The sequence below is a fragment of the Microtus pennsylvanicus genome, chromosome 8 (assembly GCF_037038515.1).
Source record: "Microtus pennsylvanicus isolate mMicPen1 chromosome 8, mMicPen1.hap1, whole genome shotgun sequence".
In the NCBI taxonomy this organism is placed as follows: Eukaryota; Metazoa; Chordata; class Mammalia; order Rodentia; family Cricetidae; genus Microtus; species Microtus pennsylvanicus.
Window position 1 is genome coordinate 7,040,680 of NC_134586.1, and position 16,318 is coordinate 7,056,997.

At 40.2% G+C, this 16,318-nt stretch overlaps 1 protein-coding gene across 27 annotated transcripts in view; it reads left to right on the top strand.

The window, feature by feature from the left end:
- The window catches only part of C2cd5 (C2 calcium dependent domain containing 5), a 97,543-nt gene that overhangs the window by 46,649 nt on the left and 34,576 nt on the right, over positions 1-16,318 (top strand). For 15 of the 27 annotated variants that reach the window (XM_075982341.1, XM_075982327.1, XM_075982337.1 and 12 more), the window contains 3 exons: positions 1,409-1,474; positions 10,144-10,258; positions 13,316-13,411. In XM_075982341.1, coding sequence (XP_075838456.1) covers positions 1,409-1,474; positions 10,144-10,258; positions 13,316-13,411 — 277 coding nt within the window. The remainder of the gene's footprint in view (positions 1-1,408; positions 1,475-10,143; positions 10,259-13,315; positions 13,412-16,318) is intronic. The other 12 variants (XM_075982333.1, XM_075982344.1, XM_075982336.1 and 9 more) reach the window with 1 other exon arrangement.

Below are 16,318 nucleotides of genomic sequence, written 5' to 3' on the forward strand. Positions count from 1 at the left end.
ATTCTAGTTTTCTGTAGGTGGCACCAATGACGTAATACAGTTGTAGAAATGCATTCCATTGATGTCTTCGTTCATTTTGTTGCTTCCAAACAATTTACTTAAATTAGCTTTAAATGATGATAATTATCTAAAATGTAGCTTACTTTTACAAAATCTTCTTTTTGAGAGTTCTCATACCCGCCACTTCACCATCTGTACAGGAGAGTGTCCTCACGGAAGGAGTTGTGTGTGCTGTAGCCAACAGCTCACCACTTCTCTCCTCTCAGAGTGGCTGTCCTTCATGCATGGGAAGCCTGCGTTATTATTAGTGAACTATTCTCGAAAGTTCAAGTACATGTATCTGTACCTAAATACTATGAGATGCTACAGAGTTACATTTTTAGTTTGTCTTGTTTTTGGTTTAAAACTTATCAAGTGTATATGCTGATGGTCCCAATATCTTATTTTGATTTAAAATAAACTCTCTTTGGATTCTTTTATGTATATATTATGCACTGAAAAGGAACATTTACCTAACAGCTTCTCTAAGCCCCTTGTGTAATTTTTATGGAAAAAAGACATAATTTGCTGAGAAAAGCTGGATGGTAATAGTTGATGAAAATCTGGATTAGACTGTCCTAGTGATGCTGGAGTGGGATGAAAATCTGGATTAGACTGTCCTAGTGATGCTGGAGTGGGATGAAAATCTGGATTAGACTGTCCTAGTGATGCTGGAGTGGGATGAAAATCTGGATTAGACTGTCCTAGTGATGCTGGAGTGGGATGAGCTGCTGTGCCGGGAGAGACTGGGGCTTGCTGGTATCTGCATGCAATGTCCTGCAGTTAGTTTTTAATTAGTAAATGTGAGACATTTTAATTTCATTTTCAGTGGAAAAGGGAAACAGTCTTATTTTAAAACCATTGCCCCAGCAGGGTGGTGGTGGTACACTCCTTTAATTCCAGCACTTGGAAGGCACAGCCAGGCAGATCTCTGTGAGTTCAGTGCCAGCCTGGTCTACGTAGTGAGTTCCAGGACAGCCAGAGCTGTTGCACAGAGAAACCTTGTCTTGAATAAACAAAAACAAACAAATCAACAACAACAAAACAGAAACACATTGCTACTAGTTCTCTTGGTGATGGCTTCTGAGTTCTTTGAGTATCGTCCTTTGTTAAATGCCAGACAAGCGGAAGCATAAACAGAAGAACAGGGTGGTTCCCGAGCATCCAGGTGACCGAATGACTAGACAGTTGATTCAGGTCACTGGAGCTAGTCTCCTGCCTGTCCTGTCTCTACTTCCTGTTAACTCTGCTGTCTGTCTTCCAGTTCCTGTCAAGTGCTGCTGTCAATTGTGTTCTTGTTTGTAGTTTTTCTTTATTCCTACTATTCTGCACCTAAAACTGATCAACTAATTTGCTGTTTTGAACTCAGCTTTTGTCGGAATTATGGGTAACACAAGATCTTACAAACTGCTAGACTGGAATAGTTTCAATTCAGGTATTTTACTGGTCATTCAGTATTACATATGCTGACAGAAATTATGGCAGCTCAGTGAGGTTTTAGAGATGTTCTAGATTAAATAGATCAATTCAGTTACGTGGATGCATTCTGTAATAGTTATGTTACAACTTGTAATTTGCATAGAAATGCAAGTATAAAAATATATGCGCTAAAGTGAATAAAAACCATACTATAAATTATGAATAACTTTGCTTATGTGACTAACTTTCAGGATATAATTAAATTCTATTTGTGCATTTTGGCCATTGTTTTCATATCTGGTAAGTGATACAGGCATTAGCTTTATCATCAAGCAGCATTTGTTAAATACATTAAATAGCCAGCTGATAAACCTTAAAGCATGTTTAACCTGCACGATTAGATTTAATAGAATATATTTACTGTTTTATAAATTACCTGGAAATGTGACTCTTATCATTTTCATTTATAATGCTAGAAGTGTTCCAAAATTTCATAGCAGTATGGATTTTTAGGGAGATTTACATCTGCAAGTTTTCCTCCTCCCACATGAGATTCCAACTTTTCTTATAAGTAATTTGAATATAGTCTGTAGCAATTAAAAAAAACAAGAAAAATTGACAGCTGATGATGTGTTTTAGTAATGTCAATTAGTTTTTTTGATAAAAGCATATTTTCTTACTAATATAAATATTAAAATTATTTTTGGAATTAAAATTTGGTACTATTTTAATTAAGTACTAAAGCTGATATTTAAAGAATTTTTCAAGTTCTTTGTGTCAGTGTATTTTATAGTGAAGCAAAAGCACCAAAGGACTCAGCATTTTAGGTGATGCTTTCCTTGCAGTGTTCTGTGTACGCAGGCATCAAAGGTAAAAGCTCTGATGGGTATTATTTGGCAACACGTGAGTCACATTCATGATCTGGCTTTGTCAGCCTGTGCAAACGGAGAGAGATCCTAATTTATAACTCTTAAGGAAGGTACCCCTGTTTTCTAGACAGGGTTTTACCGTGAAATGAAAATGATTATGTTTTATTGATTGATTTCTTTTTAGTGAGAAAATGAAATATACCCTATCAGATTTGTTTTATAAAGTAAGAATATATTCCAATACATGGTTAGCTTTCAAAAATTAGAAAAATAGGTTGTGCATAAAAATGATATCGATCACAACTTAAGGAAGTGAAATCTTGTCAGAACAGCAGCTTTTAGGTGTGATAGTTGTTGGTCAGATGACAGAGAAGTTTTATAAAAGGAAAGGGCAGAAATTAAATCTCTGGGGCACAGGGTACTGTTTCATGCAAACAGAACAGCAGTTTGCAAGGACAGACATGGTTGAAGAAGCGGTATATCTTGCCATCACTGAGTAATGTCAGATGGGAAGTGTGTAGAAGAGAAGTGGATATGGAGCCACATGTGGAGAGTGGAGGGATGAGAGGCGGCAGACTGGGCTGTGTACGTAGTTCCAGGGCCAGCCTACGTTATGATGTGAGACTGTTCTCAGAAGAATGAGCCAAACGATTTACAGTGCAGTTAGAGTATAAAGATAACACCTTTAGTTTAATATGTCCATGGTGCAACCCTATGATCCAGGCCTTAGGGTAGTTACCTTTAGAAATAAGGCTAATTTTGATACTAGTTTAGAAAAAACAATCATAATTCTGAAGAAAATGTGATATGTTTGGTAAATATATTCACATAGTTTTTGTATGTTCCCTGTAATTCAGAAGTATTTTGCTATTGCTATCCCATAATGTCAAAATGTCACGAATTGACCACACTTAGACCTGAACTCAGTAGTTAAGAACACCGGCTGCTCCTCCACAGGACCTATGCTCAATTCCCAGCACTCACATGGCAGCACACAGCTGTCTCTACCTCTAATTCCAGGGGATCCAGGACCCTCTTTGGCCTCCATGGCTCACTTGCATGTACATGATGCAGCCATAAGTGCAGGCAAACGCCCATACACAAGGGTTAAAAAACAACAAGCAGACAAACAAAACACCCAAACAATTAATTGACCCCATTGGTAAGAATAACAATTGTTGATATTGTTTTTAATTTAAAATTGTTCATCCTTTATTTCTTTAGTTCTTTGACACCATAAATAATGTGAGACTCCAGTCAGTTTGATAATAGTCATCCAAGAGCAGGAGAAAGGAGAGTTCTGAGTGAGAACCACTTGCTGGTTACTAGACTTTCTTAGCTCGGGGTGAGAATATGCCATGCAGCTTTTACAGTTTTGCTGCTGCATAGTGACTTTTTGGTCATGATCATGCATCATAGCTGTCCCATCAGATCAGATTGCCTTGGGACTGGATGCCTTCCATGTGTCATTGCATGCCATGATGTTTTCACAGTGGTGAACACTGGCCAGTGTGGCATTTCTTAGAACACATGTCTCTATCATTGAGTGACACATGACTGAATTGGATATTTTTTGTACTATGTAGGTAGGCACTAGAGGACAAAAATTGCCAGTCACCTTGTCTTTATGAAACCTGTGTTCTTAGATGATAGAAAAGTATGAAGTATGTTACTGTGGCATGTGGTATACAGAGCGGAAGCAGACATGGCCAACTGTCGGGGGCTGTGCTAATTTGTAAGCTCACCTTTGAAGGCTGTCTATCAGGTTTTCAGAGGGTTCTAATTCTTGCAGTAAGATACTTAACCCCATTTGAATGCATGCTCTGTGCTGTTGTAAACCTGCAGCATTTGTGAGGCAGTCTTAGCCTGTGCTCCTCTGATGCTCTGCTAGTCCCTTCAGAGTACAAAGGGTCCGGCTTAGCCTCCATCTTGTCCCATGTTAGCCACAGTGATGGGACATTTTTATGCTCTAGGAAGAAGCAAACCCTTTTCATGAATTGAGAACTTAGTATGTTGTTACCCTTTGTTTCCCGATTCTTCTATTCTGTAGACAGAATTTGAGAAAAGCAGGACAGGGGGAGGGTGAAAGTTAACAGCTGGAAAGGAGGCGGAGCCATTACTGCTCTTCACATGACACGCAGGGCTGCCAGGAGATTCTGGTAATGAGATTGTGATAACATGTCTTTTGGTCATCCTGACAGACACTGCCTCTCCACAGACCTGGAGACAAGCTGGAGAGGCTTGAGGATTTTGCGGCATGCCAGACCCCATCTGAATGCTTTACAGTAGCAGATCATTTGGTCTTAAAGATCTTTGAGGGAGACTATCCTGTTCTGTGGGTGAGCAAAGCGAGGCAGTATTTTCTTAAGGGACCAGTAAAAGGTAGCTGAGTCACAGTCGCAGCCTAAGTGTCCTGGCTTCGGGACCCTACACTCTTAACCTTGGGTGATGTGCTTGAAGCATGATGTCAGCAGGGTTTGCTTGTACATGTGGTGTGCAGAACAGGTGTCTGTCAGCTCTCAGGCAAGGGGAGGTGCTAGCTTCACACAAGATTTTTGAATTGATTTCTTATGTCCAGAATTAAGAACAATCAGTTGTTTAAAAGGAGATTGCTGCTTTTGGTTTTGAGATTTTATTTTAAGTTTTAAGAATATTTTTAGATGAATTGTGAATTTTAGGACTTAATACCTATTTTTAATTTGATCATCATAGACGAGTTACAAGGTAAGCTTTAGTTTGAAATTAGAAAAATGCTGCCTTTTTGTTAATCACATTCATGTTTTTAGTAAGCTCATTTTGGGAGCAAAAATTCAGTTAAAAACTTGAAAAATAAGTTTATTACTTTAAAAAACATTTAATTGTATGAAAATGTGAGTGTAGTGGTGTACTCCCTTAATCCCAGCACTCAGGAGGCAGAGGCAGGCGGATCTCTGTAAGTTCGAGGCCAGCCTGGTCTACAGAGTGAGTTCCAGGACAGTAGGGCTGTGTAGAGAAACCTAGTCTAAAACAAAACAGATGCGAGTCAGCTGGTTGAAGGGAAATAGCACGGAATAGCACCTGAATTTGTTCATTCATTTTGTTTGTTTTAACCAACCTTAAACACTCTTGACACTGTCAGTGAATGCTTGTGGCATGCCCATATGAGTGGAGCCCGGCATCTGCACCCTGGTTGCCCTCCTGTTCATGGCTGGTTTACTTAGTTGTGGAAAGGTAGCTAAGTCATTAGTTAGAAGTTGGGCAGGCTCCCTGCGAGTGCGAATTTTGCTGAGGGTCTCAGCTGTTCTTTTCCGGCGCATTGATGTTGAGGTGAGAGCTGTAGACAGCTTCTGATTTTCAATTGTACTCAGTTTTCAGGAACTGCTGAGGCCAGGAGGTCTTAGCAGCAGCATGCAAGGCGTGCTTGCTGTGTGCACCAGTAATTTAGATGAGGACTGTCCTGTTACATGATGTATAGACAGTTAGAGTGGATTATATGTCTGGCTGTGAAAAGGAGCATCATTCAGTTAGATGCAGTATGGTTTGTATGCCAGTTAGTTACCACAGTGACTGACGTCTAGGCTTAGATATTCTCTCTCACCCAGCCTACCACTTCCAGTGCAGTGAGGATCTTTTTCTGGTTCTAATGTCTACCCAGTTTGAGTCTGTATACTCTGTTGAACCTGAACTCTTTGGTTTCTGTTACTCCAATGTTTGGGAGTGCAGCTTCCCTGCATCCCTCAGCAGGGAGATGATCATGTTCAGCCTTTGCTTCATCCAGCCCAACACCTTTATCTCCTCATATTCATTTTCAAGTTCGGTTGAGCTGGATATGATGGCTTATATTCAGTAATCATGGTCCATTTGAAGCTGAGGCAGGATTGTGAGTTTGAGGCTAGTTTGGGCTACTTGCTGAGCCATGTTTCATCAAACAAACAAAAATATGTTGAGTAACTTGAGACAGAACCGATTTTAGCACTTTGGGGAAGCGGGTTTACCTTGATTATGGATGTGTAGTTGCCTAAAACCACTGAAGGGCTGAGTTTAGTGCAGGCGTTTTCTGTTGAGCTGACCATCTCTTCTTCCCGAGATACACATTGGCTTTTAATCTTGAGTAGTCCCACCCACACTTCTGAAACAAAGAGATGGCAAGATATCAAGCTGTGACCATGCTCTAGAAAAGTGCCAGTAGAGCAGAGTGGGCTGTAGTGCCAGCCACAGTGCAGCATCCCTGAGGACCAGCAGTGTGCTGAAGCAAACTCAGTGCATGGCAGCTGCGCAAAGATGTTAAGAGATTTGTATAACCTAGAAAAAGTTTGACCCATGGAAAAAAATCTTAAAAATAGTGTGAAATGTAATTTGTATAATAGTTAAGATTTAATTTTTCCTAATTTTTTAAATTAGAAATAATTGTATAGATGCTAGGAATATGGTATTGAATGTGGAAATCATTTTCTTATTACTTTTGGAATGTTGGTTAAATAAGTTCACATCTCAGCTATATTTTCCTAAAATGGCTAACATTGCACCCAGGTACTACATGGATAATGGCCAGACATTTTAAAGCTGGACTCTGTTCTTTTTATAAAAGTATGATAGAATGTTAGATTTATGCTTTGGTACAGTGAATAAAATAAATAGGTTTAATAGTGTGTTTCCTATTAAAATTTAGTTAGCAGTAATTAAACTTTAAAAAAGTCCATTACAGGGATTAAATGTGATATAGCTGATTATTTATTGATAATAAGATCATACTAATTATAAGTACTCTGAGTCTGTGGCACATCTTTGCCATGATTGTAGTGCAGGCTTTAAAGATAAATAGAATCTTTTAAAATAGTAAATAAACTGATTAGTGTATAACTTTGATCCCTTGCTCCTGTGTACAGTGCAGTGGCCATGGTTGCCGGAGTGACTCTGACAAAGTGCTCCTCCTGTGCTTGCCTCGCTCTCACCTAGACTCCAGGGCCATTCCTTTCTGTGACCATTTCAGTGAGCTGCCATAGTTTTCAGTCCATGCTGTCACCCGACCCGAGCATGCGCAAAAACATCACTGTTCCTGGCTCCTGTTTGCCAAATCTGCTTCGCAAACCCTTTGTTCCTTAGCTTTTGCTTTAGCCCAAACCAAATTTAACATTTTCCAGAGTGTGGACACATGCCATTTGCTTCCTTGGTGCCCATGTCATATAAGTAGCTTTTTCCACTTGTCAATACTTTGCTAAGTACAGTACTGGCATCTCATGCACTTGTATGGCTGTGTTAAAATGAAGGCTGCTTGTGAGCTTGCCTGAAGGGTGTGAATGCTGCACTTGCGCTCAGCCAGCTCGCTCTCGCTCTCTCTCCCTTTAAGGTTTAATCAGCCACTTTTTCTTCCATGGCTTTGTTCAACTATCTGTTGTTTTATGTTATACTAAGGTAAGTCTGATGTGCGTAACTGTATTCTACGTAGTTACAAATACCTCAAGGAAACTGTTAAGATTGTTCCATTTGAACATGCTGGGCATTTCTAATAAATAATTTTCAAGTTTAAAATAATTAGTTCCCTCCATTTCCTCATTATTCTTAGAATGTAGACTGCTGCCTATAAAACCCTTTTTTAAAAACAGGGAATCCACCATGTGTTACTTGTGGTACAGATAAGGTGGGTCTACTGTGAGGAAACCATTATAACATGGTGTACAATGATTACCTTAGAAAGGACTCTACACTTCTAGGCCGATTCAGAAAGTAAATAGCAAATTCCATTAATGAGCTTGAGAAAAGTTAGACTTGCCTGATACAGTGTTTAGCAAAACAATTATTTTCTAGACAAAATTATTTCTATTTGTTATACTTATTTTCTTAGAACTATAGATAATTTGATAGATGAGAACACTACATAGGGAATAGCTTGTTCTCTAGTATAATTTCCTTCTGGAAAAGGATGCGGTGACATGGATGTTAAATTGACATTACCAGCATACATGTCCAGCCAGACATGGTGGCTCACGCTTGTAATCCTCACACTGGGGAGACAGAGACAGGAGGATTGTAGCAAGTTCCAGCAGCTTAATCAGTATAGTGAGTTTGAGGCTACTTGACCAGTCACATCTCAAAGAGAATACCGAAAAGGCGTGCATGTCTTGCTAGAGTGGTGACTGTGGACTCTTAGTGTATGCATTTCTGCCAGAATGTGAGAACAAGTTTGTAGTGAGCTTTAGGTACAAAAGACCACCTGAATGTTTGTGTATTTCTCAGTCCATAGTATGGGAGTGTAGCCTTTCTGTTCTCTTTCTTCTTTCCTTTATCTTGTTCTTTTATCTTTCCCCAGTTTCCTCAAGTCTGCGCTTCTTTATCTCTCTCTGAAGGAAAGTTTTAGGGTAGCTCTGTCTCAGACCCCAGACTAAATCAAGAGCTGGCTGACATTTGCCCCTCTCCTTCGTCCCCTCCGTGCAGAGGAGACATAATCATCCCAGGGCTGTGAGTTCTAGCACGCTTCTTAACCTTTCCGTCCTTCCTTTCTTCTCTACTTTATTAGTGAGTAGACTTCCCCTTCATTTGTTTTGAAGACCTCTGCTAAGAATTTGATCTAACTATGCGTAAAAATAGAAAGTGGTGTCTGCTTGGTTTTCTATACTAGTAGCACCTTTGTGTAAATCATATGCAGTCAGAGCTTAGCGTGAACCTTTAGCGTTGAACTTCCACAGTCCTTCCAAAGGGGCACTGACCACAAGAAAGAACCAAGTCAGGATCCGCTCGTTGTTAGCACCACTTTTGCTTCTAACCCTTTGCCCATGGAGAGTGAGTTTCACTTGCAGTGATTGTTCACTCACAAAACGCAGATGATTGGAAAGCATGCGGCCCCTCCTTCATCCATACTGCCCCATCACAGGGGATGTTAGTGAATGCAGGGCCTCTATCTCTGCCTCTACCACTTAGCTTATCCCTAGTCTCTAAGCAGGAATCCTAGCTTCTTGAGAAGGCCAGGTTTAAACTCATGTGCTCAGCTTCTCAAGCAGCCAGGACTTCAGGCATAGGTCACCATGACCATAACTGCTTTTGAAGTTTCAGGCCATGTATGGAGTTTAAAATTGTGTGTTTAAATTTTCCCTTCTTTATTAACCAAATTATTTGTGTTAACTTTTTAAATGTACTTTCTTTCTTTTTCTGATCCCTATCAATTTTTTTCTTTTTAGATTAGCTTGTCCTTTTAATACCGTTATTTTGCCCAGGACTTACATCTTTATAAAAGAATGGCAAATAATTTTTTTTTTTACCATTTATAAATATTGGTCAATCTACCTTGGGTAGAACTTGGAATGTAGTGAGTGTAGAATATGAAGTCAAAATTTAAATCAAATTTATGCGTAGGACATATAAGTTATTCACTCAGTGAGATGAGACATAATGTGTCCTCTCAGTTTAGAATCTGACCTGGGTGTGTTGGCACATGCCTGTACCCTAGCGTTCAGAAGACAGAAGCAGAAGGATCAGATCAAGGTTATCCTCAGCTCCCTATGTGAGTTTGAATCCAGCCTGAGCTATGTGAGATCCTGTCCCCCGAATCAGTCAAACCAACAAACCAGATTGGAACCTGGAAGGTTGAGACCTCCACCGAAAGTTATAGCTGTTAAAACATACGGCGTACACTAAAAGACATGCACTGCAAGTGTCCCTTGAAGTAGGAAAGCTGGTAGAGCCGAGTGGTCTGCCTCACTCACTGTCAGCGCACTTTAATGGACAGGAAGTGTAAAGCGTGGGGCAGTACTTCCATCTCCCTGAGTCAGGGTGCCTGCAGACATTTCCTGTTAACGTATGATATGCTGCTGAGTAGTCAACTGACTTCAACTTTATGTTTCAGATGAACCAGAAACTCGAGATGCGTGGTGGGCAGAAATCAGACAGGAGATAAAGTCACACGCTAAAGCCTTAGGCTGCCATGCTGTAGTGGGCTACAGCGAGTCAACCAGCATCTGGTAAATGGCTGCTTGGATTTTCTTACCCTGTGATTGGCTGGTCCTGTGAACTGGGAGCGATGCGATGCATGTCAGAGAAGAGGAGCAGTGGGGAGGCCAGCTGGACCTTGAGTCCATCAGACCAGGTTCCAGGTGCCTCCTGCTCACGTGATCGCTGTGAATTCCAGAGCCTCTGCTCGTCTGTGAAACTGATGGGGATACAAACTGTGTTCTGAGCTTTGAAGTGTCACACGAGTATGTAATACTGGCACTCTAGTCGTCCTCATCCTGTAGCACTTCCTTCCACTGGGGCATCTGGTGGGGCTCTAGGTGTCTTGTGAAGGAATTGCCAACTGTCTCTAGGTAGTCTTCAGGCAGCACTTGGGAGGCAGAGGTCTCAGGGAGTTCAAGGCCAGCCTGGGCAACATAGTGAATTCCAGGCCGGCCAAGAGCTATGCAAGACCTTCTGTGCTCTCTGCTGCTGGTTTCCTGCACTGCCTGTCCTTCTGCCCTGGTCACTTGTCAGCTCTCTTCCTCCTTGCAGCTAGGATTGGGCTTTCTTGTTACTAGTCTTCTCTTGCCACTGACTTTGGAGTATGTTTTGGACTTGCCGATCCATTGACACCGTCTACAACATTTCAAACTATGAAGTTTACTTTCAGGTTAGAACCTAATGCTCTTCCACCATTAGCATTTACACCTTCATGTCCAGTTCTGACCCCGTTGTTTCGGCACATACAGTCTTCTTTGCTTTTAGTTATTTTATCATCCTTGAACCTCATCTGTTACAGGGAGCGAGGCCCCTTGTTCCGGCCACCTGAAATAATCACACAGAAACTATTAATTAAAATACTGGTTTGGCCATTAGCTCCAGCCTCCTATTGGCTAACTCCCACATCTTGATTTAACCCATTTCTATTAATCTGTGTTCACCACGAGGTCGTGGCTTACTGGGGAAGATTCAGCATGTCTGACCTGGCAGCTCAATGGCGGCTTGTTCTCTCTCCTTTCTTCCTCCCAGAATTCAATTCTGTCTTCTCTGCCTAAGTTCTGCCCAAACAGTTTCTTTATTGATTAACCAATGAAAGCAACATGTAAACAGAAGGACCTCCTACACCATTTCCCCATTTCTGTTTAAAAAGGAAAGGAAGGCTTTAACTTTAACATAGTAAATTACATATAACAAAATAGGTATCAAACAAAAACTACAGTTACCATATTTATATCTATTTTATCTTTTATCATAACTAGGGAAAACTATAACTATAAATTCTTCAACTCCATCAAAGACTCCAAAAGGATATAATATTACCTAAGTAAACAGGAAATGCATTATAAACAACTTCCAAAACTCTAAAATTGATAGAGACATCTCGCTGCCTGGACAGTCACCCAAAGTTCTTCTGTACTGTTGGGGCATCCATCTTCAGCCTACAAGCACTCATCCTCATGGCCTTCTAGAAAGTTGGTAATTGTGGTAGTTAAGGAGCCATTTGACCCTGTGCTGTCTTACTTCTCTACTCTGCATAATTCTTACTACCAGATTCTCTATTCATGTGTTCATCATTACTGTCAGAGAAAGGCCATTAACTTGCAGTAAATATGAATATTACTGCCATGGTATTTACTGTGTTGTGTTCTTTGCTGTTTCAAGCCATGTATTATACCTTTGAATCTTTCTATTACCATTGAATTTTTTTTAAAGATTTATTTCTTTTACTTTATGTGTAGGAGTGTTTTGCCTGCCTGCATGCATGTATGTATAACATGTGTGTGCCTGTTGGATGCCCTGGAACTGTAGTTATAGGTGGTTGTGAGCCACCCTTGAGGGCTGGGAATTACACCTGGGTCCTTTGTGAGAGTAACAAATGCTCTTAGCTACTAAGCCATCTCTCCAGCCTCCTAGTAGCTTTCCCGCTTGTTAGCTTCCAACTTAGATAACTGCTCCACCTTGCTTGCCGGTAAGGAAGTCCTGCCTTGTCTAGTGCCATATGCTTCTATGCCTGAAGGATTTGACGCTCAAGACATGATTTTTTGCCATGAAATTTATATTCCATTGGAGAAGTATGACATCTATGGTAAGTTGTATTGTTCAGGACCCCAGAAGACTGCAAGTCTGGAATAGGGTGGGAATGTTACTGGAAGTGGAATATGAGTGTCCGTCATTTAGAAGTGCCAGTGATGACTGGTGCTTGTTCAGAGTCATGGGATGTAACATGGGTGACACAAATGCAGAGGAGAGGCATGTGTGAGTCCTGGAGCGTGCATGCACGTGTGCAAAGTGTAATGAAGACGTTGTAGTGAATTTAAAGCTGTGTCATGGGCACAGGCACCTCTAAGTTTGTTGAGTTTCCTTCATAGTCTGGATTCATGTGCCAGAAGCTACTTGTCTCAAAATATCTCTGCATCTAAATTTCATCTTTACTAACTTTTTCTCCTGTTCCATCCCCTCCTTCCTGCTGTTATTGATGGAATTCTTCGATGCACACTGCTGTCCTCAACTCTGGCTGTTCCTCAGGTGCTCGCAGCCTGTCTGCCTGAAAGCCTGGTGCCCTGTGCTCAGACTTCATGTGTCTGGTCTTTGTCTTGATCTGTACACTTTCTCCTTGTTCTCCTCTCTCTCTCTCTCGTTCCTCATCTGCTACTGTCTCACTTGCTGTGGGTGATACCGTTCAGCAGTTCCATCTGTTATTGTCTAATTAGTTTTGCTTTTAAGACAGGCAGTTTGTAATGAAGAACTTAAAAGAATTACTTTTAAAGTAAGTTTTCTGTCATATATGAAAGATACAGTCTGTATTATTTGGTATATTTTGGATACTATTTTAGATACTTTTGTGATTCTAATTCAGGTTAAACTGTAGCACTATAGATAATTTTTATAGTTGTACTTTTAGAATAATATTAATAAATAGTCATAGATATTTAGAATAATACAGTTTGGTAGCTTGTTACTGAGTTTACATTTTGAACTATTTAATCTTTCAGGAAGCTATACTGTTAATTTATCTTTTTATTTGCAGTAGTTTTGCCGTCTGCATTTGATGTGACTTGCTGTGTTTTTTCCCCTCTCTCTTCCAGTGAAGAAGTCTGTATTTTATCAGCATCTGGCACGGCAGCTGTACTGAACCCTCGGTTTCTTCAGGAAGGCACTGTGGAGGGCTCTTTGGAACAGAGGTTGTCATGGCTTGCTTTCCTAAACAGAGAAGGGCGAGGTTGATTTTTTTAAAATCTAGAGCGCAGGAGGTTTTTCTGTGTCATTGGCAGGTAGCTGGGGACTGTCGCAGCCAGTACCAGGCACTTGGTAACAGCCGTGTAGGATTCTACCATTGTAGCCAGCCTGCAAATAACTACACAGAGACCTCTTGTAGGAAAGCTTTAGTTTCTATAGCTGGAATTAACGCATCAATGATGTTAATCTGTGTTCTGTCATGTGGCATTACCTCTCCTCCATCTTGCGCCTCTTGTTTTCTCTCCATGTTTCTTCTCTTCTTCTTCTCAGAGTCCTCTCTCTCCACGAAGTCTGTCTGACCTCTTACTAGCTATTGGCTGTTCAGCTTTTATTACACCAGTCACAGAAATACATTCTCACACAGTGTACAGCTATCCCAGAATATTCTTTCTTATATATCACCTTGGAGTAACAGCAGAAGAATTCAAGTGGACCCTTTTAATTTCTTTTACTTTATTGTCTTCTTTTTGTCTCATCACCACAAGTAGAATTTATTTTCATAAATTCTTCTTTCACAAAATAGTCAAAGCACGTACTATATTGTGCTGCTTTACGACTTTAATACATGTGAAATGGAAAATGAAAGTATTAGGTGAGATTAGCTTACTTTTAACTTACTTAATTATTGTAACCTTTAAACTGTTAACATCCATAAATGTAAAAATTTTTTTCATCAACAGATGAAACTATCCAATGTCTATGTAAATAAATATATGTAAATATGTTAGATTTATTATCTTAATATTGGCATCTACTGTGTTTTGAAACAACTATACAAACTAAAGAAGAAAGTATAAAAGTCCTGTAGTTCCAAATTAAGTATAACTTTGCAAGATTTAATATATTCTATTAATTTAGAATTATATGCTAACCTGGGAAAGAGGAGGACCTTAGGTAGCTGCTTTTGAGTGGATGCTTGCCAGTCTATTCTAGCACCTTCAACTAGGGGGCATTGTTGAGGAATTGGACTTCCACTACTGAGTGATTTGCTGCTGCATAGTGTAGCTCCTGGGCTGAGGAGTGAGCCAGGGCATGTAATTGCTAGGCAGGCTGCTGTCAGCCACACCTGTGGGACAGTCCCATCTGATTGCTTTCCTGAGTAAGGCAGAAGATCCCTGGTGGTTGAGTTTAGGATTTTGTCATGTTCGGCAAGTGCTTTGTCACTGAGCTATGTCCACGGTGTCTTAGAAACCTAATTTAGTAAGTTTTCCAAAATGTCCTGGGTTTAGATGGGTATAGCAAATTCTAATAAAATATTTTTAAAACATCTGTTATTTGTACATGTTTATGTGGAAGGGATGTGGTTGCACACATGCCATGACATGTGGGTGGTACTCAAGAGGACAACGTGTACATGTGAGCTCTTTCCTTTTATCATGTGAATTCCAGGGATCAAACCCAGGTAACCAAACTTGGTGGAGCTGCTCTTACCTGCTGATTACTTTAGCCAGATCCCCTCCACAACCATGGAATTATTAATGCATACTAGCCATAATTTGGAGACTATCAGAGAGTAGAAAGAAAAATGATTACCTTCATTTCAGGACTCAGAAAGTTTTTTCTGTACTTTTTGTGTTTTGGATGTTTATAAATTGTACTGTTCTGATTTTTGTGCCTGGTGATTTTGCTGTAGATATTCAAATCTATGCAGAGTGCTTAATTAAAAATGGTTTCACTTAAGTCATCCTCCTGAGTTCAAATAAATGTGAATTCAAACAGGAGGTCAGATTGTGGCTTAGCAGGCTGGTGTGGTATCCTAGGCCAATTCAGGCTACATGGACTTGCATTTCCATCTGTCAAGCAGACATTACATTTGTAGGGTAGGTATATTTAGTTGTAGCTTCCTTAATTTTCCAAGGAAACCCCATATAATATTTCTAAGTATTCATTCCAGTTTTATAGAAGAGGTTAGATAACTGGTGTGGAGTCACACTGTTTGTGACCTGCTGGCAGTGAGTGGGGTGGCCATGGGTGCTCCTTGTCAGCTTTTGTGATACGTATGTCATAAAGTAGGTCTTTTGGCTTTTCAGAAATGTAAAAATAGTTGCTCGAAACAAGCAATCTTAGTGTATACCTTTTTCTCACTTTTTTTTTCAAATATCTTTTTGTTGTTAAAATTTTCCCATAATTTCTTATTTTTTTATTCTTTGGTAATTTCACATCTGTATTTAGTATATTTTGGTGTTTTTTGTCCTCCATTACCATCTCTCATCACCCTCTGATTCCTCTGAAACACTTCTTCTCCCTAACAGGTCCCTTCTGCTTTCATGTCTTTTTTTTTTTTTTTTTTTTTTTGGTGACCCACTGAATTTAATTAGGGTTGCTTCTAGGAACAGGGGTTGGAAGTTACTTACTGGGGCACAGACAACATACTAATGACCACTCCACTGAAGAAAATTCTCCGTCCCTCAGCAGCCATTAACTGTCAATGTGTCAGTAGCCTGTCAAGCAGGAGTGGGCCTCACTCCTCCTCCATGCACAGTGGATGTCAGTGGTCCCTCTTTGTGCAGATCTTGTGTAGATAACTACAGAAGACGGTGTCTCACGGAACTCCTCCCCATCCTGCTGTGTTCTTAACATTCTTTCTACGCTTTCTTTTGCAATGTTCCCTGGTCATAGTTGGGGTTATACAGATGTTTTATTTAGGGCTGAATACTCGACATTGAGTCCCTTATTCTCGGCACTTTTACAACATAAGAGTCTTTGCACTAACCATCACCCTGCAGATAGAAGCTTCTCTGAACAAGGCTAAGAGCAGTATTAGTCTATGGCTATAAATGGCAGTTTGATACCATGCCCATTTTGCAAAACAACAGTAGGTTCCTCAGTAGGACCTATGGCCTCTCCAGCCA